The following is a 26,045-nucleotide window of genomic DNA, read 5'->3' on the forward strand; positions in this document are numbered from 1 at the left end:
AAGTGGTTGAAGCAAGGAATTAAATTCAATGCTAGTTCTCATGGATTAATCAAACAAAAAACATGAAGTCAAACCTGAAAAGCATGTTGCAGATGTTGCAGAGGCGGGTCATCATAGGGCTATAAAAGACAGTGCATCCAAGAGCATCTTCCTCTTACTTTCAACCTGGAAGCGTTCGTCATTTGAGATTCAACTGTGAATTTGACTCCACTCAGAATTTTAGCCTGTTAACTTTCTGTCGCCACTATGTCTCTGCAGTTTGAACTGTGTCCTGGCAGAATGATCGGGGGCTCCCATCCATGTTTCATTATTGCTGAAATTGGACAAAACCACCAGGGAGACATTGGGATTGCCAAGAAAATGATCAAGATGGCAAAGGTAAATTCAGGCAGTGGTAGTCTGAGTATGAATGATGATGAAAAAATATTTAGGCTGTAAAACGTCTTGCCTAATCTTGCCTTGCTATCTCTTCTCATCTCTTCTCTCAACAGGACTGTGGTGCTGATTGTGCCAAATTCCAGAAAAGTGAATTAGAGTACAAATTCAGCAGGCGAGCCTTGGAGCGCCCCTACAATTCAAAGCATTCCTGGGGGAAAACTTACGGTGACCACAAGCGTCACTTAGAGTTCAGTCATGATCAATACAGGGAACTAAAAAAGTATGCAGAGGACATCGGCATCTTTCTCACCGCCTCTGGTATGGATGAGGTATGAGCTGCTGCAAATAACCATGATTTTCAGGAAAGTTTTATTACTTCTGATACATTTCTGTTTTTCTTAACCTGATAAACAAAACTTAGAACAAAATGTACAGTGTAGTGTAGTGTTGTCTTATATGATGATAATGTCACCATGCATAGACTATCAGCGATTAATGAGAGTTTTGATCAAATTGAAGTGAATTAGATGACCTTCGCAGTTACCACATCATATTTTGTTCCTTAAATATCAGGTTGTATTTACCTAATTTTAAGACCTGCCAAGTACCAAGTGATTTTTTTTCATTCTTTCCTGAAAATTCAGAATTAATAGAATGTTTACTTTTTTTTTTTTTTACATGAATGTAGCTGAATAACTAACACATAGAACAGTACATATATCACAGATCACTGATAATACTCTGTGCCTCAATTACCTTGATATTCATAGATGGCTGTGGAGTTTCTTCATGAGCTGGATGTGCCGTTCTTCAAAGTTGCGTCCTGCGATGCAAACAACTTCCCATATCTGGAAAAGACAGCCAGAAAAGGTACAGGCCTTTGTTGTATTACACCTCAACAGCACTCAATGTTAAGGAAACATGAAACTGACGGTGTGCAGCGAATTAAACACTGTGTAACAGAGTGGGTGTGGTCCTTAGTAAAAAAAAAAAAAAAAAAAAAAAAAAAAGAACGAAACGAAAAATGAGAAACTGCATTGGACAGGTATAAAAGTGGGCAGGATTAAAAGTGTAACGACGGCGATAAATTTCAAACAATAGCAATGGTCTCCTTCACCGGTTCTCTAGTTTTTAAGCTATTTGTGGCTATTTTTTATTCAATTATTAATTCAGTTCATCAGTGTTAAATCAGTGAGCTGATGTCATGCATGAGAATGTGTCTCTACAAGCTGAAGGGAAAAAAAAGGCCTGGCCATAGATGCTAATTTGAGTGTTTGTGTGTGTGTACCCCGGCCCACGGCGCCCCACATACATCCATATGCATGCGCACAAACACAAACACAAACGCGCGCACGCACGCACACACACACACACACCCGCACACACACACACACACACACACACACACACACACACACACACACACACACACACACAGTCTCTGTTCTTACCAGAAGTTTGTTTGCTATAATTTATTTATTGCTTAAAATATTGACAACATTTAATAATAAATTAAATGTAGAATATAAATTATATCATTAGTTTAACCCTCCTCAGATTATTGACATTGCATCACGAAACACTCTACAACACAAACAACAATCAAAGCAGAAACTGACTCTAAAGCTGGGCATACACTGTCCGATTTTTTTCAGTCGCGTTATTCAGCTTCTGCTCAAACTGCACGATTGACTCGCAGGGGTTATAAGTTCGTAGGTCACGATGCAGGGTCTCACAATATACGGCCCGATGCTCTGATGCGACCTGAGTGCTCACACTCTGCGTCCATAAAATGAAGGTTATAACAGAAAATCTGTCGCTCGCTCTCCCCCTCTCTCCCTGTCTGTCTTTCACTCACACAGACACGCACACCACCAATACCGGTTTTTGATACGTGCGACACGGGCGGTTGCCCGGGGCGTGGCGCCCTGGGCACACACACACACACACACACACACACACACACACACACACACACACACACACACACACACACACACACAGACAGAGGATTGTACATTAACCTAAAACTGTTGTCGGAACCATACTGAATTTCACCAGAGAAACACACACACATATGAAAAGAGAGAGAGTATGCATAGTATGCAAACAGCTACCAAACAGCCATCATAATTCGTCATACAATGAGAACAGGACAAATCAACAATTGACAATGACTAATTAATATTAAAATCTGTAACATAATGTATTGTTTGGAGTTTAGTCTGTTACTGTTACTATTTTTACAATTTCTACTTGGAGCAACTGTAATCTACATAATTTCCTTGGGGATTAATAAAGTATTCTGATTCTGATTGTTTCAGGATACATGACCTGCCATTATCCAATGACACATCTGCTTATCTGTATCTTTTGCGCGTTTCTCCTCCTCTTCTTTTCTCTTTTTTCTAAACACACACAACCCGTCGAAAGGGGAGGGGCCGGCTGCTTCCAAATAGAACACATTTTATTCATAATGTTGTAAATCCAAGCCTATTATGGATTCTTGATTTAAATCCTGGGTTGTGTGAAATCCCAGAAATAAACCCTAGACAAAGTGAATCTGTGAACTAAGGTGTAGGTCTATTAGGTTATGTTGTGGTGATCCTCGGGTTGGGGGATTTGTGTTTATACTGGAGTGCAAAATTAAAACCAAGATGGACAAGAAAAGTTCAAAGCCATCAGGCGCTCAGTTTAGAAAAAAGAGAAAAGAAGAGGAGGAGAAACGAGCAAAAGATACAGATAAGCAGATGTGTCATTGGATAATGGCAGGTCATGTATCCTGAAACAATCAGAATCAGAATCCTTTATTAATCCCCAAGGAAATTATGTGGGTTACAGTTGGTCTAAGAAGAAATTGTAAAAATAGTAACAGTAACAGACTAAACTCCAAACAATACATTATGTTACAGATTTTAATATTAATTAGTCATTGTCAATTGTTGATTTGTCCTGTTCTCATTGTATGACGAATTATGATGGCTGTTTGGTAGCTGTTTGCATACTATGCATACTCTCTGTCTTCATGTATGTGTGTGTTTCTCTGGTGAAATTCAGTATGGTTCCGACAACAGTTTTATGTCAATGTACAATCCTTAATATGTTGTGTGTGTTTTTTTTAACAATAATATAAAATTATGCACAAAAGGAATTACTAATGTAAAAAAAAGTGGTTTTATTTATATATGTTTAGATATAAATATATGCGGTGGCCCCTAGAGACAAAGCATGTACAAACTCCAAAACACATTTCTAGCGTTAACTGAACTTCCTTAACAGAGCTACCTAGATCACTTAAATTACACAATTGAAAGCATATGTGTATTGTTTGTGTATTTATACTCAAACACTCATATATATTCAAATAATTAAAAAAAAAAAACGTTCATTTACCTGATATTACCACACACCAAATCCGGTCATTGGTATTTCCTAGCTTGTGTAGCCATAGGTAACAAAAGCTCAAAACTGCGCCTAGTATTCGGGAACACTTCTGTTTTCTTTTGTACTTGTTTTGGAGTTTTTAAGTGTTTTGAAGTTTGTACGTGCTTTGTCTCTGGGGGCCACCGTAAATATACCTTTATTTATTCACTTCACATAAAATGTAACAAATAAATCATATAATACAAAAACCAACTATTCACATTTCAACTTTTAACTATTTAAATTTTCAGCTTTTTCCTTTTAAACAAATTTATAATGAAACAACACAAAACACTGCAAACCACAACACAATTAAATGTAAATTAAAATATGAAAACAGAAAGAGGATGCATATTCTCTGTCACATGGGCCTGCATTAATAAACTTTCTGAATCCTTTATCATCTGCAACTGAAACTAGTTGTGGATGATTACTATACCTTTCTAATGTGTCTAATGTGCTTCGGAGTGAAGCAGAAAAAAGTGCGAGAGAGAGGGTGAGACAAAAAAAACCCCACGGCTCGCGATAAGGAGTCGGCTCGCGTTGTTCACTTCAAAGATCCGGCTCTAAGAGCCGTTTCGTTCGCGACCGACACATCACTAGTAACACCCTCACGGCGGTCGTGAGGAAGTGATTGATGATCGGTAGCTGGTCTTGAGGTGTTAATTGCTTCTCATTACCCCACGTATACTACACGATGCACAACGCATGATGAAGGCCAAAATCGGGCCGATCACCAAAACGGTCGCACGACTCAAAAATCGGCCCAAATGGGCCAAAAATCGCACAGTGTAAGCCCAGCTTTACTTTGATGGCTTGTGATCCCTGACATCCCGTGGCTCAAGAGTTGGCAGTTCGTCTTGTAATCGGAAGGTTGCCGGTTCGAGCCCCGACTTGGATAGTCTCGGTCGTTGTATCCTTGGGCAAGACACTTCACCTACCGCCTACTGGTGTTGGCCAGAGGGGCCGATGGCACGATGTGGCAGCCTTGCTTCTGTCAGTCTGCCCCAGGGCAGCTGTGGCTACAACTGTAGCTTGCCTTCACCATTGTGTGAATGTGAGAGTGAATAAGTAGTGGAATTGTAAAGTGCTTTGAGGGTCCCGAAAAGCACTATATAAATGCAATCCATTATTATTATTATTATTATTATCCCATTTTTTCAGTCTGTTGGGTTACGTATATATCAAATCTATCAATTTCAGGGCGACCAATGGTGGTATCCACTGGGATGCAGTCCATGGAAACCATACGCCGTGTCTACAAGACAGTAAAGGAGCACAACCAGAAATTTACTCTCCTGCAGTGCACCAGCGCCTACCCTCTGGATCCTAAAGATGTCAACCTCAGTGTGATCAGGGTAAGACGAATGAACATCATAATCATCTCCTCTGGGTCAACTGTGGTGAAATAATCAATATGCCCCTATTCCCCACTTTTTTACATTTTTTTAATACAGTAATTCATTCTGACTGTGTGTTCTGCCTTTGTTTTGTCTAATTTAGTTTACATGTTAAAAAGATACCCACCCTATGAACTTGACTCTTTAGTTTCCACTGCCATTTTAGGATTGATTTTCCACTTCAGATTTTATAATTACTGGGATGTATCAGACATGACTCCCTTGTAGAACATCACACAGATCCAATTAGTAACCAGTGTTAACACTTACAGGTACATAATTGTTCAACTTTATTTTTTAGTTAGACTGGTAGACAGTGAAAAACATCCTTTCAGGATCATGATGGACGTTCCCAAAAGAGGCAGAAACAATATGAAATGTAATTGAAAATATTTTTGCATTGTTTCTCACATACAATCATATTGTTTCTCCCATATGATTGTATAAGACCACTGTGTAATCAATTTATTTCAACAAAGTAACTGTATTCTGAATATCACCTTTTTAAATAGCAACTGTAACTGAATACAGTTACTCGTATTTTGTATTTTAAATACGTAACACCGGTACATATATTCCATTACTCCCCAACACTGTTGACAGACGATGTTGACAAACTACATTGTTTTTCACAGATGCTTAGAACATAATTATTAACATATATAATGAATGAAAGCTTCATTGCCGTAGTATACCGAGGATACAAATGGCCAGTGCACCGGGCATTTCATGGCACATTATTATAAACCATAGCAGTTTTATAGTACACAACAGCTAGCTGAACAATTACTTTCAAATCCAGCCCCTAAATGATATATGATTTTACAGTATCATATAACACAATCACAAAGTAGGTGCTGATTCTGGAGCAAAGACACCTGTCAATGAAAACCAGCGATTGTGTTGGGCAATACAAGACATTTGACTTTAATATGCTCAGACTTAGTCTGTGTAATACTATAGGTTTATTTTTCTTTTTCCTTTTTTTCTTTTTTTTTAAAGAAATACCAGGAGGAATTTCCAGATGTTCCAATTGGATATTCTGGTCACGAGAAAGGGATCTACATCACTGTGGCTGCCGTGGCGATGGGAGCAAAAGTTGTGGAACGCCATGTGACCCTGGATAAGACCTGGAAGGGAAATGACCATGAGGCATCCCTGGAGCCCTCCGAGCTGGTGGAGCTTGTCCGAGCAATACGACTGGTGGAAACAGCAATGGGGTCACCAATCAAGCAAATGTTACCATGCGAGAAGACCTGCCATGATAAGGTCAGTTTGAGTCATTTGACTTGAGTTTTGAAATTCTATCATGTCATAACACTATCAAACCAGTCATTGTTAACTGTGTTTACTTCCACCCTCTTCAGTTCACTGAACATCCATAACTGTACAAATTTGCAAAACGTACATGAGCTGGATTAAAATACATCTTTTATGTATTTCTATTCTTTTTCTACTCCAGTTGGGCAAGTCAGTCATTGCTAAGGTGAAAATCCCTAAAGGAACAGTGCTGAGCCTGAACATGTTTGCAGTGAAGGTTGGTGAGCCAAAGGGTATCCCTCCAGAACATATGCAGCAGCTCGTGGGCAAGAAGATCAAAGTGGACGTTGCAGAAGATGACAGCATCTTGGCAGACATGATAGAATAAAGGATCTTCCCAAACTATTGGGACAGAGAGGCAGGCAAATAGAGAAGGATAGAAAATAAAATAGAGTTACATAGGCAGGTAGCTCGAAAATGGACAGATAATGATGTCATTTGTGAACAGAAAGGGATATGGTGCATTTAATGAGGGATAAGACAAATGTGAATATTATTGAACTTGAAACATATGTCTGGGTGAAGTTACATGGCAGTTATATGACCTTTATGTAATTTGAATAAATGTAAACACTATTTTCTGAAGGCCACAGGCCTTTCATGAGGAAATACTCACACTACCAGCCTTGTCCAAATTGAGACATCAGAGTTTCTCAACCAGTGATAAGATTCACACATTTGTCATACTAATCCAATTTGACACAATTTCTCCCAATTATACAAAACACCTATATGCATGGAGTGCATGTGTCAGGAAAAATATTGTGAAATTATCTGGGGGACTTCATATACAATTTCTCTTAATCATCCAGGTGTCACATGTGGGGCTATAACTGTAATCAAATGTTTCTGTAATTTTAATACTTCAAATAAACAAGGCTTTAAAGAGCTCTGTATTCTTGATTGTTCATTAACAGTTTACAAATAACACTGAAATATTTCCTTTAACTAAATGAACTTTTTTTGTTTACACTCACTCTTTCAAATAGATGCAAGTAAAATACAGCAATAAAATACAACAATAATACCTTTTAACAGTTGGTACAGTGTGGAGGAGTAATAATTAGCCATCCATCCGCTTCCGCTTATCCTTTTCAGGGTCGCGGGGGGCGCTGGAGCCTATCCCAGCCGTCATAGGGCGAGAGGCGGGGTACACCTTGGACAAGTCTCCAGTCCGTTGCAGGGCTAACATACAGAGACAGACAACCATTCACACCTATGGGCAATTTAGATTAATCAATTAACCTATCCCCACAAACTGCATGTCTTTGGACGGTGGGAGGAAGCCTGAGTACCTGAGGAGAACCCATGCAAACACGGGGAGAACATGCAAACTCCACACAGAAAGAATTGAACTCAGGACCTTCTTGCTGGGCAGCAACAGTGCTAACCACCGTGCTGCCCCCAAACTTTACCAAATTAACAAAACAGAAAATGCTATTGCATGCTACATTCAGGCTGTTGATACAGTCTCATTTTGTGGCTACCCAGAAAATTACCTATGCTTTATTGTTTTCTTATGGTGATTATATCACAGTGATTATATCGCATCTGCAGAAGCTTCTCAAACCTTCTATCAGATAGTCTGTACCTCTCAAAGAAAAGCACCAATCCACCTAAACTCAACAGCCATTTCACTGGTGCACTGGATGGAGTTGGAGTGTTGTATTGCATGTACATCTTTATGAGATTTGGGAACAGATTCAGAATCTCAAGCTCATACACTGAGGGCTGGTTCTCAAATTCAAACAAGTCAATTTCGGCTGGGCTGGCTGGCCGTTGGGACACATAAACATTGTCAGTTGCAGGAGCAACTTTATGACACTCTGCTGTGAGAAGTTCCTTCATCTTTCCTTCTTCCTTCACATGCTCTCTCCAACACTCATCTCTCAGTCAAGGAAGTTTAAACTTGGGACAAGTGGCGGCTGCGAGAAGTCCTTCTTAGCTATCCAGAACAGCATCAAAACAAGTCTCGATTCCCTTTAACATACAATATGATGCAACTAAGAATAACAATAATTTACTATATAATTAGCTGTTGTAATTATTTTGTAGGTTTTACTGCCCTAAACCATCTTTTGTGCTCTCAATACTGTATGAGATTTCAATTTTGTTGAGGCTTCTGTTGATATTATGATTAATATTCATGATTAATGATGATCAATATCCCTGATATTTAACAAGGGGTGGATATTTAGTTTATTCTGTCTTATAATTGCACACACAGCTTAAAACAAAGTGTAACATCCGCCCACCATGAATGGTCTAATAAATTCAACAAATCCACTCAAAGCAATCTTACCTTTACAATGACATCTGGTTATTCTAGAGAGGTCATCTTTCAGGGCAAGTGTCTTTGACATCATGCTTGTGAGTATTGGTAGTAAAGCTCCATAGGTCACTCATCCACTTGTAAGATGTCCAGAGCTACTGTCAGGGACTTCATCACAGTGCAGTACTCTTTCAAGAATTTGTACTTCCTTTCGTTAAGGCACTTAATTCTCATTTTTAGACACAGGGGATTAAGTTAATTCAAGGGAATTGTGATGATTCTGGCAATGGCCCCAAAAGGGAATTCCACCTTTTGGATGTGGGTACCATTAGCTTCCTGCAGCTGACTTCCTCCACCTGTTCAGAGGCTAATGTTGATTGACATGCTTTAGGCCACAGAGCAGAGCATTTTGCAATGCTACTCCTATATACAGCCTTTTTGTCTGCACGGGAATTTAGATGTTTGTCAACTTGTTGAAATCAGATTTATTGTGTGCGATGAACATCTGTACTGTGGAGGGCGGCTAAACTGTGAATAACCAGATGAGGTTGAAAGAGCTTCTATGACATCAGTAAAAGTTGGTTCATCGTCATCACCTTCTTCATTTTCAGATTCAGACTCCAAATCCAGGGCTGACATACTCTAAATGCTTTGGCAAAATTGGATGCATTGACAGTTACAGTGGCAACCTTGAAGTCCATATGATGGGAATCTCTGCTCCATTTACATCATAGGTATGGCTGCCTCTGATTCTCTTGCATGCTAGGGTGACCTTGTTGCAGTGTTAAGTGGAATGAATCCAGTAAAATGTTACACCCATAAAACTTTTATTATTTACTGTCAAGATGTTAGCAGTGGTGGAAACAAAGTCTACCTCTCAGAGTGTAGCCTTCAAATTAGAGTTTATTATATCGTATTCTCTCTCAAGGTATCTTACAAATCACTTTCTCTGGGGCAGCTTGACACCACTTTTAGTCTGTATTTTTTCTATGATGTGTTGGAAATTTTTTGCTGTAGAAAGAAGTTTTCTTCCCACGCAGAGTGTACAGCGGACACCAATGTTTTTTTTATCACTTTTTGGTACTCTAAAGCTTTAAACGCTGCATGGTCGTACTCTCCCCCACACTCCCTATTATGCATTGTTGATCTACACACATGTCTGTTGCTACCACGGATGTCGCACGCTCGTACTTCATTATCATGAGACATTCTCAGAAACAAAATCACAGTTTAGTAACGCATCATTGCAGCGTGCTTATGGGAAATTAACAGTATCTAATTACTTTTTTTCAATAGTAATCCCTTACTTTACTCGTTACTTGAAAAAATAATCAGATTCCGAATTTTTGACATGAAAGGAAAGTTGGAGATTGGCCTATAATTAGCTATGACCACTGGGTCAAAACATGGCTTTTTAGGCAGTGGTTTTACTGCTGCCACCTTGAAGGCTGTGGTACATACAGTGGGGCAAAAAAGTATTTAGTCAGCCACCGATTGTGCAAGTTCCCCCACTTAAAATGATGACAGAGGTCAGTAATTTGCACCAGAGGTACACTTCAACTGTGAGAGACAGAATGTGAAAAAAAAATCCATGAATTCACATGGTAGGATTTGTAAAGAATTTATTCGTAAATTAGGGTGGAAAATAAGTATTTGGTCACCTCAAACAAGGAAAATCTCTGGCTCTCACAGACCTGTAACGTCTTCTGTAAGAAGCTTTTCTGTCCCCCACTCGTTACCTGTATGAATGGCACCTGTTTGAACTCATCATCTGTATAAAAGACACCTGTCCACAGCCTCAAACAGTCAGACTCCAAACTCCGCCATGGCCAAGACCAAAGAGCTTTCGAAGGACACCAGGAAAAGTATTGTAGACCTGCACCAGACTGGGAAGAGTGAATCTACAATAGGCAAGCAGCTTGGTGTGAAAAAATCAACTGTGGGAGCAATCATCAGAAAATGGAAGACATACAAGACCACTGATAATCTCCCTCGATCTGGGGCTCCACGCAAGATCTCATCCCGTGGGGTCAAAATGATCATGAGAACGGTGAGCAAAGATCCCAGAACCACACGGGGGGACCTGGTGAATGACCTGCAGAGAGCTGGGACCAAAGTAACAAAGGTCACCATCAGTAACACACTACAATGGCAGGGAATCAAATCCCGCAGTGCCAGACGTGTTCCGCTGCTGAAGCCAGTGCATGTCCAGGCCCGTCTGAAGTTTGCCAGAGAGCACATGGATGATACAGCAGAGGATTGGGAGAATGTCATGTGGTCAGATGAAACCAAAGTAGAACTTTTTGGTATAAACTCAACTCGTCGTGTTTGGAGGAAGAAGAATACTGAGTTGCATCCCAAGAACACCATACCTACTGTGAAGCATGGGGGTGGAAACATCATGCTATGGGGCTGTTTTTCTGCCAAGGGGACAGGACGACTGATCCGTGTTAAGGAAGAATGAATGGGGCCATGTATCGTGAGATTTTGAGCCAAAACCTCCTTCCATCAGTGAGAACTTTGAAGATGAAACGAGGCTGGGTCTTCCAACATGACAATGATCCAAAACACACCGCCCGGGCAACAAAGGAGTGGCTCCGTAAGAAGCATTTGAAAGTCCTGGAGTGGCCTAGCCAGTCTCCAGACCTCAACCCCATAGAAAATCTGTGGCGGGAGTTGAAAGTCCGTGTTGCTCGGCGACAGCCCCAAAACATCACTGCTCTCGAGAAGATCTGCATGGAGGAATGGGCCAAAATACCAGCTACTGTGTGTGCAAAGCTGGTAAAGACCTATAGTAAACGTTTGACCTCTGTTATTGCCAACAAAGGTTATGTTACAAAGTATTGAGTTGTATTTTTGTTATTGACCAAATACTTATTTTCCACCCTGATTTACAATAATTCTTTACAATCCTACTGTGATCATGGATTTTTTTTATTCTGTCTTCAAGTTGAGTGTACCTCTGTGCATTGACCCTGTCATCATTAGGTGGGGGAACTTGCACAAATGGTGGCTGACTAAATACTTTTTTGCCCCACTGTAGCTGATTATTAGAGATTGGTTGATCCTATTTAAGATTGAAGCATTAATTAATGGCAGAACTTCTTTGAGCAGTTTTGTAGGAATGGCGGCTAAAAGACACGTTAATGGTTTGGAGGAAGTAATTACTGAAGTTAACTCAGGAAGATCAATTGGAGAAAGAGTAGCTGTAGATAATGTTACATCTGTGAGATGGATAGGAGTCATTTCTGAGCCAAGGTGTGAAAATGGGTGTAGATCACAATCAGCCAAGGTTTTGGGTGAGCTCATTGTGAAACCTAGCCCCACCCTATCATATGTGAGGCCCCACCCCACCCTATCACCTTCTCGGATGAGAGGTGAAACGTCTTCAAGCAACTTCATGACCTGGATGACTGAGAACCTTGACAGACAAGTCATTATTAGTTAAATTTAAAGGGATGGTTGGCTCAACAGTGCTATGACTTTTATTCAGCCTGGCTGCAGTGCTAAAGATAAACCTAGGGTTGATAAGATAAACCTTATTTTCTTCAATCAGTGACGAATAGTAAGATGTTCTAGGACTTTCTTATAAAACAACAAGCAGGCTAAATGATGATCTTCTAAATTTGTGACGCGCCATTTACTCTCCAGCTTACTAGTTATCTGCTTTAGGCTACATTTTTGAAAATTATACCAGGGAGTCAAGTACCGTATTTTCACGACCATAAGGCGCACTTAAAAGTCTTAGATTTTCTTCAAAAAGTGCGGCGCGCCCTATAGCGCGGTGCGCCCTATGTGTTGTAAGGAGGACGTAGTAGAGAACACCATGAGAACGTTAAAGGGTGAAGTGTGGGCGTTGATCGTATATACCGGGACAATCGCACATACCCTGTATAAAAGAACAGGTATGTGCATTATGCAGGACATCGTTGTTTTAACAACCCTGAAAATGGCAAAGAGACACGCTTACGAAGCACAGTTTAAACTGAAGGCCATCAGCTACGCGGAGGAACATGGAAATCGATCAGCGGCGAGAGAATTTAAGATTAACGAATCGATGGTTCGCAAATGGAGGAAGCTGGAAAACAAGCTCCGGCAGGTCAAGAAAACGCAGCTGAGTTTCCGCGGACATAAGGCGAGGTGGCTCGAGTTGGAGGAAAGACTCGAGCGGTGGATCATGGAGCAAAGAGCGAGCGGGAGAAGCGTTTCGACGGTCACCATTCGGCTAAAAGCAGTTTCACTAGCTGAAGAGATGAACATTGAACATTTCCAAGGAGGTCCGTCTTGGTGCTTTCGTTTTATGAAACGGTGCCATTTTTCCATCCGGACTACGGTAGCGCAGCAACTTCCAGCGGATTATAAGGAGAAGCTGGCCATCTTCCGCTCCTACTGCAGCAAACACATCGGCGACAAAAACATCCAGCCCAGCCACATCACAAACATGGACGAGGTCCCGCTCACTTTTGACATCCCGGTGAGTCACACTGTGGAGAAGAAGGGGACCAGCATGGTAGCGATACGCACAACGGGGTATGAAAAGTCTTCTTTTACTGTTGTGCTTGGCTGCCATGCTAATGGACAGAAACTGCCGCCTATGGTGATTTTTAAGCGAAAGACTTTGCCTAAAGAGAAGTTTCCAGCAGAAATCATCATTAAGGCAAATGAAAAGGGCTGGATGGATGAGGAAATGATGAAAGACTGGCTGAGGGAGGTGTATGTAAGGAGACCAGGTGGTTTTTTCCACGCATCACCATCGCTGTTGATCTGTGACTCTATGCGTGCCCATCTCACAGCCGATGTGAAAAAACTTGTGAAGCAAATGAACTGTGAGCTTGCTGTCATTCCGGGAGGCCTGACAAAGGAACTCCAACCGCTGGACATCGGTGTGAACCGCCCGTTCAAAGTAAGGCTGCGAGCGGCCTGGGAGCGATGGATGACCGGTGGAGACCACAGTCTCACTAAGAGTGGAAGGCAGCGCCGGGCGAGTTACGCCACAATTTGCCAATGGATTGTAGATGCTTGGGCTAACATGTCTGCTGGCACTGTTGTTCGAGCTTTCGCAAAAGCCGGCATCGTTTCCGAGGAGCCGCACGGCACGGAAAGTGACTCTGACGGTGAAGACAGTGAACCTGGCATGTTTGATGGAGATCTAGCGCAGCTGTTCAATTCAGACACAGAGGATGAGGACTTCGATGGGTTTGATTGATGATAAAAATGTGAGTACCAAACTTTGTTTTGCTCCTGCTTTATTTTTAAATACGCACACTTGTATGCTTGTGTGTTGTTGATGATGACGATTATTGGTAATAAAAATGTGAGTACCAAACTCAGTTTTGCTCCTGCTTTATTTTTAAATATGCACACTTGTATGCTTGTGTGTTGTTGATGATGACGATTACCGGCAATAGAAATGTGAGTAAGGTACCGAATTCAGGTTTGCTCCCGCTTTATTTTTAAATACGCATACGGTACTTGTATGCGCCCTATGGTCCAGTGCGCCTTATGTGTGTGTTAAATACAGTAAGGGCACACATAACTGAGACTGCGCCTTTTAGCACAGTGCGCCTTATGGTCGTGAAAATACGGTACTTCTGATTTGAGGCTCATTCTTGACAGCAGCTACAGTATCCAGTATCATACGTAGTGAGGAGGCAAAATCATTAACAACATAATCAACCTCTGTTTTAGTGTTCAGGTAGCTGCTCTGCTCTGTGTTGGTACAGGGTATTGACAATGATAACAGCATGCAAATTATTTTCTTAAACTCAGTTACAACACTTTCAGAAAGACATCGTCTGTGAAGAAATCTACTCTCCACTGGTTTGTAATCAATTATTGTAAATGTAAATGTTATCAGGTGGTGTGTGGGTTCTTTTACATTTTGATAAAAGCCAATTTAGTCTAATAACAGATTAAATGCTGTGTTGAGGCTATCATTTTTAGCATCTGCATGGATGTTATAATCGCCAACAATAATTATTTTATCTGAGCTGAGCACTATCAGATAAAAAGTCTGAGAAATCAGAGAGACACTCTGTGTCATGCCCAGGTGGTGGCACAGCTGGGGCAGCAGTCGTGTGGAGGTGAGAAGGAGGATCCAAATAGGAGACAGCGGCAGAGGTGCAAGTGAGTTTATTTACAGTGAAAAATAACCATGGCAAGGGCAGAACTGAACATAAACCTAAACTGGGAAAAGCTAATAATAACAAAACCATAACTCATGAAGGTACACAGAAAAGACATGGAGAAAGCAGCGCGGAGAAAGCAGGGCAGAGAGGGGCAGAGAGGGGCAGAGAAACACTGAGTAACACAGAGTAATGCAGACGATGCGACAAGGAACACAGCCAAATACACACTATAAATACACACATGGTAATAAGGGAATGACACACAGGAGGGGAGCACAGCTGAACCTAATTCACAAGACAAGACACAAACCTTCAAAGTAAAACAGGAAACACACAGACCGTTTTACAACACAAACTCAGGGATACGAACAGAGCACAGAGGACAGACACAGGTAGGGCTGATAAAACACTAAACACAAAAACCAAACCCTAAGAACTAATACAAAATATGAATTAACACAAAACATAAGATGCCCATACAGAACATAATTATGACATGACTCATCGGAAGCTGCTCACAGTGAAGTTGGCGCTGGAGAAATGGCATCACTAGCTGTAGGGAGCCGAGTAGCCTACTATAGTGACAGATCACAAGAACCTCACTTACCTTACAACCAGTGTTGGGAAGGTTACTTTTAAAATGTATTTCACTACAGATTACAGAATACTTGGCCCAAAATGTATTTTGCAACGTATTCCGTTAAGTTACTTAATGAGAGTAACGTATTCTGAATACTATGAATTACTTAATATTAGTGCTGTCAGCGTTACTCTCGTTAAAATGACGTTAATGCCATAACTGCATAACGCTGCAAATCTCCGTTAGCGAGTTAGTGCGGATCACCCTGTGCGTGGGGCTGCACAATGTCAACGTGTTAGCACGTTAAAGCATTAGCGCTGTAAATGTGTGAAAGGTTTCTGCACTTCTTTATAAACAAGGTAGCCTCGGCTAGGGCGCAGATTATTTTGCCCACATCTGACCCCTCTGATCTTCCAATTTGCTCAGCTGTCTTTCAACAGTTTGAGTCGGTTACTCTTGCTCAGCTACAGGAGGTGGTGGATCATTTAAAGCCTGTAGGCTCACCTTATGATCTTATCCCTCCCCTTTTTCTGAAAGAAGTTTTTTCTACCATAGATCCAACTATTTTAACCATTTTAAATAGCAGCCTTACTTCAGGTGTGGTTCCAAAGAATTTCAAAGATGCAATTGTGCAACCACTTAAGAAACCTGGGCTAGATACAAACGCTGTTGAGAACTTTAGACCAATATCTAAGCTGCCCTTTTTATCTAAAGTCTTGGAAAAAATTGTATATGACCAATTGATCTCATACTTGAATGCACAAAATGTTCAGGAGATTTTTCAATCTGGTTTTAAAGCAATGCATAGCACTGAATCAGCACTTTTAAGAATTTTTAATGATATATTTTTATCATGTGATTCTGGTGAAAGTGTCATTCTTATTTTACTCGATTTAACTGCTGCATTTGACACTGTAGACCATGAAATTTTAATCTCACGTTTGGAGCAGTGTGTCGGTATAACAGGTGTGGCTCTGAAATGGTTCAGGTCTTACTTAACAAACCAAACCTTTTCAGTTCGCTTAGGAAACTGAGTCCTCCCGTGCTCCGTTGTCTCATGGAGTACCACAGGGTTCCATTCTGGGCCCTATCCTGTTTTCACTTTATTTACTTCCATTGGGCTCAATTTTTAGAAAACACAGACTCTCGTTTCACTGTTATGCAGATGACTGCCAGATTTATGTTCCTCTTAAAAAGAAAGATGGGTCGTCTGTAAATCGTTTACAAACATGTCTGGAGGACGTCAAGTCGTGGTTGGCGCTAAACTTTCTTTGTTTTAATGATTCTAAAACTGAAGTAATGGTGTTCAGACCTGCCTCCACTGCTGTTCCGTGTGTTGATTTGCAATCCCTGAAATCATTCTGTAAACCAGAGATTGTTAATCTGGGTTTTAAAATGGATCCTGAGCTTAAGCTTGAAAGCCAGATCGGGTTGGTTGTAAGGTCTAGTTTCTTTCATCTGAGACAACTGGCCAAAATTAAGCACTTTCTTACGAGACAGCAATTTGAAACAGTAATCCACGCTTTTGTAACCGTTCGGCTGGATTACTGTAATTCTCTTTATTTTGGGGTGAGTCGATCTTCTGTTTTTCGACTGCAGTTAGTCCAGAATGCTGCTGCACGCCTTTTAACTGGCACTCGTAGATACGAGCATATCACCCCAGTTTTATATTCACTTCATTGGCTGCCCGTGCATTTTAGGATCCATTTTAAGCTGCTTTTATTTGTTTTTAAATGTTTGTCCAATGCTGCCCCTGTGTACCTCTCTGAGCTTCTTCATCCATACATACCTTCCTGGTCCCTCAGGTCGGCAGACCAGCTCCTCCTGAGCATGCCCAGGACTAATCGTAAGCTCAGAGGGGATCGGGCGTTTGCTGTGGCAGCACCAAAATTGTGGAATGAGTTGCCTTTACATGTTAGACAGGCACCTTCCTTATCTGTTTTTAAATCACGTCTTAAAACATATTTATTTACCTTGGCTTTTAGCACAGCAGGACTTGTTGATGTCTCTTAATACGTTTCTTATTAATTATATTATTTTTAATTTTAAGATATTTTATATGTAATTTAAACTGTTTCCTCTCTGTTTTATATTTGTAGCACTTTGGTCAACATTGTTGGATGTAAAGTGCGTTATAAATAAAGATGCTATGCTATGCTATGCTATGCTATGCTACATAATACATCTTGTTAGGGTGGACAAGGTTAAGAATTCGGCTTTCAAATTAATTGAAACTTTGTCTGGAATCATTTAAGCAAATATAATTATGGTGCCGTAACTGGGTTTCTGTAAAGCAGAGTACATCAATATGTTGATCAATTATTAAATCATATACCAACAGGGACTTAAAAGAGAGAGACCCCATGTTTAATAGTCCACATTTAACTGTTTTACTCTTTGGTGCCACAGAATAAATTTCAACAGGTTTTTAGAAAACGAGCTGCTCTATCCAAAGTGGGATGGATTCCGTCTCACTTAACAAGAGAAGGTTTTCCCCAGAAAGTTATCCAATTATCTATAAAACCCACATTTATTTTTGGATGCCACTCAGCCAGCAACATGTTACGCCTTGTAAGACTGGGGAGGGGACCAATGAAAAGTATCCAAATTGTTTTGGATTTTAAAAAAAAGGAAGTTGCGCCCCGGGGCGCAATTGACCCGTATTAACTTTGCATATGTTGTTATGCATGTGTTGCAGTGCTCTGCGTTTTTTCTTTCTTTTTCAGTGTTGTTATCCTTGCAGTGATTGCATGTTCTAACTGCGTATATTTGTTGATGTGCACTGTTGAGACTCCGCCCACTTCTAATCACTAATTGGACATACCTGGGAAGGCACAGAGGTGAATAAAAGGGCCTGGCAGAGCAGAGAGAAGGCGAGAAATGGAGTGGTAGCTGGTGGCAGGTAGTTGTCGTGGGGAGCAGCACAGAAGCCAGAAGAGGCAGCCTGGGAGGTGAGAGGACAGAGGACATTCTGAGAGAGTGGAGTGCGACTGGTGGCGGTGGCAGGTTGTGGAAGGCCCGGCGTCCTGGGCTGAGACAGAGACGAGCAGAACCAGAGGATATTTTGCCAGCGGCTAGACCCGAGGACAAGGAAACGAGAGCCCTGGTACACGCTTGAGCCTAAGGCAGAGGTGGGCAGAGTTTGGAGCGCTGCCCTTTGTGGGTGGGTGCTGGAGAGGAGTGATGTAGAGCGGGTGTTGGGAGGACGCCACCGGCTTCACAATGTAAGTAAAGGAAATCAACCACTGTAAGAGGTGACAAGTTAGTGTGGACCCTTTCTTTTGGGGAGACCAAAGTTGTAAAAACAGCTGTGTATTGCCCTATTGTTTTGTCGAAGGTATCTAAACCAAGGGCGTAGATTTGGTTTTGGCATTGGTGGGGACGGATGATTCAACCACCGAACCCTGCCCTGTTTCTTTTATTTATTTATTTTCCTTTTTGTCTTTGCTTCTTGATTTTTTTTTTATTTTTTTTTTTTAAAAACAGGAGAAATATACTTGCCTACATATGCTATTCTACATGCTTTTTTTAAAATGACAATTCATAGTTTTATATGTGAATTATATAATGTTAAATTACTATTAAAGAAATGACTAAGTATTTTAGACTTTAGTTTACATCAGCCATATTCCAGATAAATCAGGTATCATACAAAAATAAAAATAGCTTCAAATACAGTCATGACAACAAAAGAATATGACTTTAAGGACTTAACATCATTACTTCAGTTAGAGTACACCAACATCCCTTATCAGAGATGGTGCAAACCTCTGCCTACCCTACTCCTGCTTTACAGGTGAAAATAGAGCAACAGGACCCCTGAGTCTTTGATGTTATTTATTTTCTGCTGTTTCACTTGCATTTATTTGAAAGACTGAGTGTAAACACAAAAAATATTTTATTTTATGTGCTGGAATGTGCAGAAAATAGGTTCAAATGTTAAACAAATTTCTTCCAGTGAGTGAATGTTGCATATAATTTAATGTTTGCTTGATGCATAAAGTTAAAAGATTAAAACTAATAAAACGAGTTTTAAAAAGACTTTTCCATTTGATTACATTTTGTATGATGGATTATGCAGAAAAAGTAGAATTGGGCTGAGAGATCTATCGCTTTATCACCTGTTCAGGTTGTAAATCATGTGTTTTTTTTTTTTTTTTTTAAAGTAACTAAGTAATTAATTACTTTTGAAAATACGTAATCAGTAAAGTAACGGGATTACTTTTTTGGGGGAAAGTAATTAGTTACTGATTACGTTTTTCAAGTAACTTGACCAACACTGATTAGCACTAAGGGAACACTGAATGACCTGGTGGGTTTTGTCCATAAAACTACTCATCTAAGATTACCACAAAGTAAAAGATCTTTCAGTAAAATTATGCAACATTTTAGGCACACTATACAAACATTACTGATGAGTGCCTCATCAGTAATGTTTTCAGACCCCACGGCGTCTTTTGCTACTAAAGTTAAACATGATATATAAATCACTTAAATAACTTAAAAATGTTATTGTTTGGCTTTTTTCAGTGTTTTATTTATTCTTGAGTAAATCGGTTTGGCTGAGATTAAAGTTAGTTTTCACACAGCTGAATAAATGTCAAACAGAAAACAGATTAAACAGAAGTGTGCGATGGTAGAGAATTTACTCCAATGTCCTGTTATATTTTATATAGCAAGGAGCCGACGGCTGAGTTTATTACAGCAGTGACGCAAATCTGAAGGCTAGACCGTCCCATTTCACAGCCTCACACTTCCAGCCTTCTCGGTCTTCAGAGGTCCTGGCCCACGTAGACCGCGAAGGCCAGGTCCTCTGAAGGATGCAGCCCCTGAATTGAGACACAGCTATAGTGATGGTCTAGCCTTTGAATATCAAGCCAAGAAAGAAATAAGTACTTAGTTTCCAAATACGCCGGTTTGTCCACTTGCAGGCCAAAGTGTCGTGTTTGTTTTATTTTTGTGAAATGTATATTGTAAGATGTTTTAGTGTTGAAATATAATTTTATTGTACATTTATGTTCACCAGTTCTACGTTATACCTGTGTATATTAAAAGGAGTACAGTAAACATCTGTAAAGAAGAACTCTTGTGTATCTCATGTATGTGTACAAACCAGCACAGGCATCTTTCTCACAGCCTCTGGCATGGATGAGGTACAAGAAAAAATGAATCCTGTGTGCAGCAAATTTCACTTCAACCCACAGAGGACAGTATGGTACTGAGTATTGATGCACTGCCATATTCCTTAAAGCTGCAATGAAAGAAAAGATGTTTTAAATACAGAGATCCAAACTACAGGAAAAACCTTTAGACTTAAGCCATTGCAGTCAAGAGGTTCTGCTGTGTTGTGGGTGGAATTTTAAATATATGGTTTGTGTTGATTATCCTCCTGGACAAGAAGGTTTAATGCAATTCAATGAATGAATAAGATGACCTTTTAGTCCCACAGGTGGGAAATTTGTTTCGTTAGCAAAAGTGCAAAGTTATGTAGCAGAAATTAGAAAACACTGGAATGGAGTAGAATAAAATACTATGTACAATAGAATAGAAATGCTATATTCAACTGAGTAAGATAATAATTACTTTTATCCTACGTTGAGGCACCTCTGTACTGGTCGTTGTGGTGACTTCCAAGATAACAATCCCAATCCATACAGCACAATGAATCACACAATTTATTGAGAATGATGTAAATCATATGCAATGATCTATGCAGTCAACAAATCATAATCTATCTAAACAACTATGAAAGATATTGGCAATATCTTTTGCAGAATACTGTTCAGGCCTTCCAGTAGAACTAGAAGTACAACTAGCAGAGATTTAAACACTCAGTGCCGAGACACAAAGCCATTATACCAGATATACTCCATCATAGCTTTTTTTTTTTTTTTTTTTGTTATGTGTGAGTTTTTCAGTGTGTGTGTATACATGTATCTGATATCTATAGATAGCTGTGGAGTTCATTCATGAGCTGTATGTGAGAGAGATCTGGAGAAAACAGCCAAAAAAGGTACAAGGCTTTTCATTGAAAACCTCAAATCTTATCTGAACTGACGTGGGGAAACAACAAATCTGCAGTTTGAAGCGCATTTTATAGCTGATCCCACCTTGTGAGAGTAGTTCTTGGTTTAAAAAAACAAAAACCTCTTATCTTTGATGTAGACTGCATGTGAAAGCTGAAAAAGTGGGCAGCATTAAAAAGTACAACAGTAAGATGTACAGCTAAATTACAAATACTGCAAAACTGAATTTTTTATTTCTTTTAAAATACCACCCAAATCTTCTCTTGTCTGCTCTGTTATGATGGGCTAATTTTTATTATTTTAAGTACACACCCATGTTCATCTGGATCACATAATACATCTTATAATATCAGGACGACCTATGGCAGGCGCCCCCCCCCCCCCAATATATACAGTTATTTTTATTTTAGATGTCAACAAGTATTTGCGGCTCCCGGTGTTTTCTTTTCCATAGAAACATGGTCCAAATGGCTCTTTGGGTGTTAAAGGTTGCTTATCTTTGACCTATGGTGATATCCACTGGGATGCAGTCCATGGAAACCAAACACTGTCTCCAAGGAGCACAAGCAGAACACCACCTTCCTGCGGTACACCAGTGCCTACCCTTTGGACCCTAAAGTGGTCAATCTCAGTGTGATCAAGGTGTGCGCTTAGTCATCACAATGACAGATTATGTGCTTTTATTGTAGTATGTAATAGTAGTAGTAGTAAAAAAGGGAATGTTGCGGTTACATGAAGGTTCACTCTCCCTGTTGAGGCAGAAAACCGACAGTTGCATATGAAAGTTTTATTGATGTTGGGTTAGGGCAGGTGTTAGGAATTTCCTCAAATATTTCATGGCCTTTAGTTTCACCACCCAGATTAACACTGTCCTTGGTGACATCTACTCATGGTGCTTTCTTAGATAATGAAAGACAAAGCAAACTGTTCACAAACTGTCACAATGTGAACATTGCAAGACCTTAGCCTAAGGTCATTAGGTATCAACTGTCAGCTACAGATCCACAATGTATAAAACAAATCTCATGTTTTCTTTACTGTGCCCTAATTTATACATTTCTATAAATTTTGACATTGTTCTGCTCTAGTACTGTGCAGTTTGGGCTCTTTGTACTTGACTCTTCACAAATAGTTTAGTCTCTGGTGCTTTTTTTTTTTTTTAAAGATTTATTTTCCTCTACGGTTATACCATTAATAGGTTGTATTATTAAAAATAAAAATGTTTCAGTTTTCTGCATGGGGAAAAAAAGAGAGCCAAAACGAGTGCTACCCTTGCCTGTTATAAAGGTCAATTGGCTTAGCATGCCTTCTTAAAAGAAACCCCGACTATTATTGTCACGGTCTGGCTGGCAGACCGTGGGGATGTGGGGAAAGGAGGACCCAAAACGCAGACTCTGCGATGCAACAGTGCTCTTTATTCACAGTGAAAAGCTGTAAACACAATAACTCCCCGTTGCTCCCTTGAACCCCGTGTGCGTGCTTCCCTCCGACGTCTGTGCTCGTGCTCCCCGCTGTTGTGTTTCCGCACACCCCGTGCGTGCTGCCTTTCTGGACCACTCTTCCTCCTGCAGGGAAACCATAGAGGCAGCCGTCAACACCAACCCTCGGCGGGCATATACGAACAACACAGACATATGCTGACACACTAACTTGGTACGATAACTCAATGATCCCGCGCCGGTGGGAGCTCCAACACTCTCCTAAGTAGCTCCCCCGACGAGCCCTGATCACCAACAGGTGTGGCAGGAACTTCAGGTGTGGCCAGTCCTTCGCAGGGCCACACCCATCAGGCCTGCAGGTGGCTGTGCTCCATCCTCCAGCCACACCCGCAGACATACACACGTATACACCCACACCCTGCCTATACATACGAGTGGGACACAGACTAACACAGCATTGTGGAGAAAACACACATCACCAAATAATAATAATACTAACAACAATAACAACAGTCAAAACTGGTCACGGACCCCCGAGTCCTCCAGAGCCGGGTCCGTGACAATTATGACAAGTTACTCTAAATATGTTACAAATTATCTCCACTACATAAAAACATACTTGAGAATAACTACAATTGTTTTGTTATTCATTAAATCTTTGTTGTTTAAAACTATTTTGGAGCCGTGGGAGCGGCCATGTTTTTTCGCACACAATGGATTCTGGGATGATGACATGTATTGGTTGTCGGCAGTATAAGCGCTTTCGTTCAGCTAACCTGTTTTTTTTTTTTTTTATAGTGTAGCGGTATTAATTAACTTGCCTATTAGTGACCTGGTTACAACTTGGTAGACCAGCACTATACCGGGAGGTTAACAAGGGCTGCACAAGTGCCAAGGTAGGTCTCCCCTGCATAATTGGGTTTCAGTTCGTCGGGAGCACGCGTTGGGCTCTTCAAATCACGGACAAACAGTATCCCACATTCTTGATTTTTAGTTCACAAACACTTGTTGTAATGACTAAATACTCCTGACATTTTGGAGATGTTAGCTCTTTATATTACAGTGGGATACAAATAATATCAGACTGATCCTGCCACGATTTGTTCCTCCTGTCTAAATTACGGACAAACAGAATCCTATTGTTGTTTATGTTTTTAAACCCATTTTGCACAGAGAGGCATTTTTTTTGAAAATGTATTGATAGCAATGTTGAATATTATTACACAGGAAAAAAACAACTACATGTAAAATAATTACACCGTGACGCCTCTGCCTTTCAAAATAGAGGGACAGTAATTGCGCGTGTGTATGTAAGCGTGTAAAACCTGTCAGATTGACAGTATTTTGTCGCTATCTGCCATTCTGCAATTCATCTCATGTAATGGGGGGCGCCAACATTTTTCTTGTAAAACAAAGGGGGGCCTAGCAAAAAAAGTTTGGGAACCACTGATCTAATCGAAGTACTGGTTGACTATTTTCATCCTCTCTCTCGGTTTGCTCTGGTTCAAACTGGAAAGATTGAACAGAAGCCATTTCCAGTGCGCTGCTAACTGTGAACTCGATGCGGTGCAGCCGTATGACGTCACTACCCAGAGTGCATTGAGAAGTAATTAGTGATGGGATTTCTGGCTCTTTTTAGAGAACCGGCTCTTTCGGCTCGGCTCACTAAAAAGAGCCGGCTCTTTCGGCTCCCAACCGGCTCTTCAGGTTGTTTTGTTGCTTTAATTAATTAATTATCAACAACAATATAAAATTATGCACAAAAGGAATTAGTAATGTAAACAAACGTGGTTTTCTTTATGTATGTTTATATATAAATATTTATGGGGGCCCCTAGAGACGAAACATGTACAAACTCCAAAACACATTTCTAGCGTTAACTGAACTTCCAAAACAGAGCTACCTAGATAACTGAAATTACACAATTGTCTATTGTTTTTGTATTAATACATAAACACTCGTGTGTGTATGTATGTATATATATATATATATATGTATGTATATGGGGTGCAACGATACACAAAATTCACGGTTTGATACTTTGGTGTCACGGTTCGATATTTTTTCGATACAAAAAAAAATGTTCATGCCTTTTTAATTTGTCATTTATTAAATTTTCACGGCACATTCCGCACCACATCTCTGTGCGTTCATCATTTGTTTGAAGCCAGCTCACCTCCTGCAACTACTTTTCCGAGAATACGCGCTTCTTTTGTGGTTCGGACTCCTTCTGACATTTCTTTGGAGGTGGAGGAACACCAAAGTAATTGCTTCAAGGAGCTTCTTCGACATCTTTAAGAGTTCTAAACAAATGTCTGTCCTCCTGAAAATCTTATGTACGTAAACACGCGTTGCAACTTCTTATCTTTTTCTCATTTTTTATTTTGACAGCGAATGCGCACCTGTGGACCACTTATGTGCAGCCCTGGTTATTTAGCTCGTCATATTGCAGCCACAGAAATTCTTTTGTCCATGAAACCATAAAGCTGCACTTTCTTTTTTGCCTTATAGTCTGATTTGTCATAACTTCTCCGTTTTGTGGTAAGCTTTTCTTTGGCTGTCACTTCTTCACCCTGACCTGTCTTATTTGGCTCAGCAGAACTAAAATATATATCCTGCTGCTTTTACACACGCACTCACATAATGCTCAGCGATCCTCTGCGTGATCAACCTCTCACATGTTTAAGCTTGCTGCGGGAGATTTCACTTGTCATGTTTGCATAGTAAGCTAACGATTGATAAGACGATGTCAGAGGAATTGGTGCGCAAATGATCGTCACTCACCAATCAGTGCTGTCGCTCTCTATACACAGTTCGCGCGATTGCAAAGTGAAAGCAAAAAACAAGCGCAAATTCAAACGCGATTTAAATATGTCACATATTGACAGTGGCTCACCGATGCCAATGACATAATTACCCAGCTATATTTCCGAAAGAATGCAAAAGCATTGACATATATTTTTCCTTCCTGCGATAGCCCGACGGGCAGGGCTGAGTTAGATTTTGGTAGCCCTGACTGGAAAAAATTTGCGAGCCCTGTATCTGATTGAGGAATCACTCATCTTTGGAAAAGAGAGTT

At 40.4% G+C, this 26,045-nt stretch overlaps 2 protein-coding genes across 2 annotated transcripts in view; both read left to right on the forward strand.

Moving 5' to 3' along the window:
• The first annotated feature begins 133 nt into the window (after positions 1-133).
• Positions 134-7,410, forward strand: LOC120716944 (sialic acid synthase-like). Its single transcript, XM_040004677.1, has 6 exons — positions 134-378; positions 492-707; positions 1,149-1,248; positions 5,005-5,159; positions 6,204-6,470; positions 6,664-7,410. The coding sequence occupies exons 1-6, from the start codon at positions 247-249 to the stop codon at positions 6,847-6,849; spliced, it is 1,056 nt and encodes a 351-aa protein (XP_039860611.1). The 5' UTR covers positions 134-246; the 3' UTR covers positions 6,850-7,410.
• Positions 7,411-18,289: 10,879 nt separating this feature from the next.
• Positions 18,290-26,045, forward strand: part of LOC120717007 (sialic acid synthase-like) — a 29,605-nt gene continuing 21,849 nt past the window's right edge. The window contains exon 1 of the mRNA XM_040004792.1: positions 18,290-18,725. The gene's annotated coding sequence lies outside the window, so the exon portion shown is untranslated. The remainder of the gene's footprint in view (positions 18,726-26,045) is intronic.

Source organism: Simochromis diagramma, unplaced genomic scaffold (genome assembly GCF_900408965.1).
Source record: "Simochromis diagramma unplaced genomic scaffold, fSimDia1.1 OVJJ01000487.1, whole genome shotgun sequence".
Lineage (NCBI taxonomy): Eukaryota > Metazoa > Chordata > Actinopteri > Cichliformes > Cichlidae > Simochromis > Simochromis diagramma.

What these genes read in the sequence shown, in the direction of transcription:
- LOC120716944 (XM_040004677.1), top strand. Translation starts at nt 247, where the DNA reads ATGTCTCTGCAGTTTGAACTGTGTCCTGGCAGAATGATCGGGGGCTCC. An exon ending in AAATGATCAAGATGGCAAAG is followed by an intron (nt 379 to 491) that starts GTAAATTCAGGC and finishes TTCTCTCAACAG; the next exon opens with GACTGTGGTGCTGATTGTGC. An exon ending in AGAAGACCTGCCATGATAAG is followed by an intron (nt 6,471 to 6,663) that starts GTCAGTTTGAGT and finishes TTTCTACTCCAG; the next exon opens with TTGGGCAAGTCAGTCATTGC.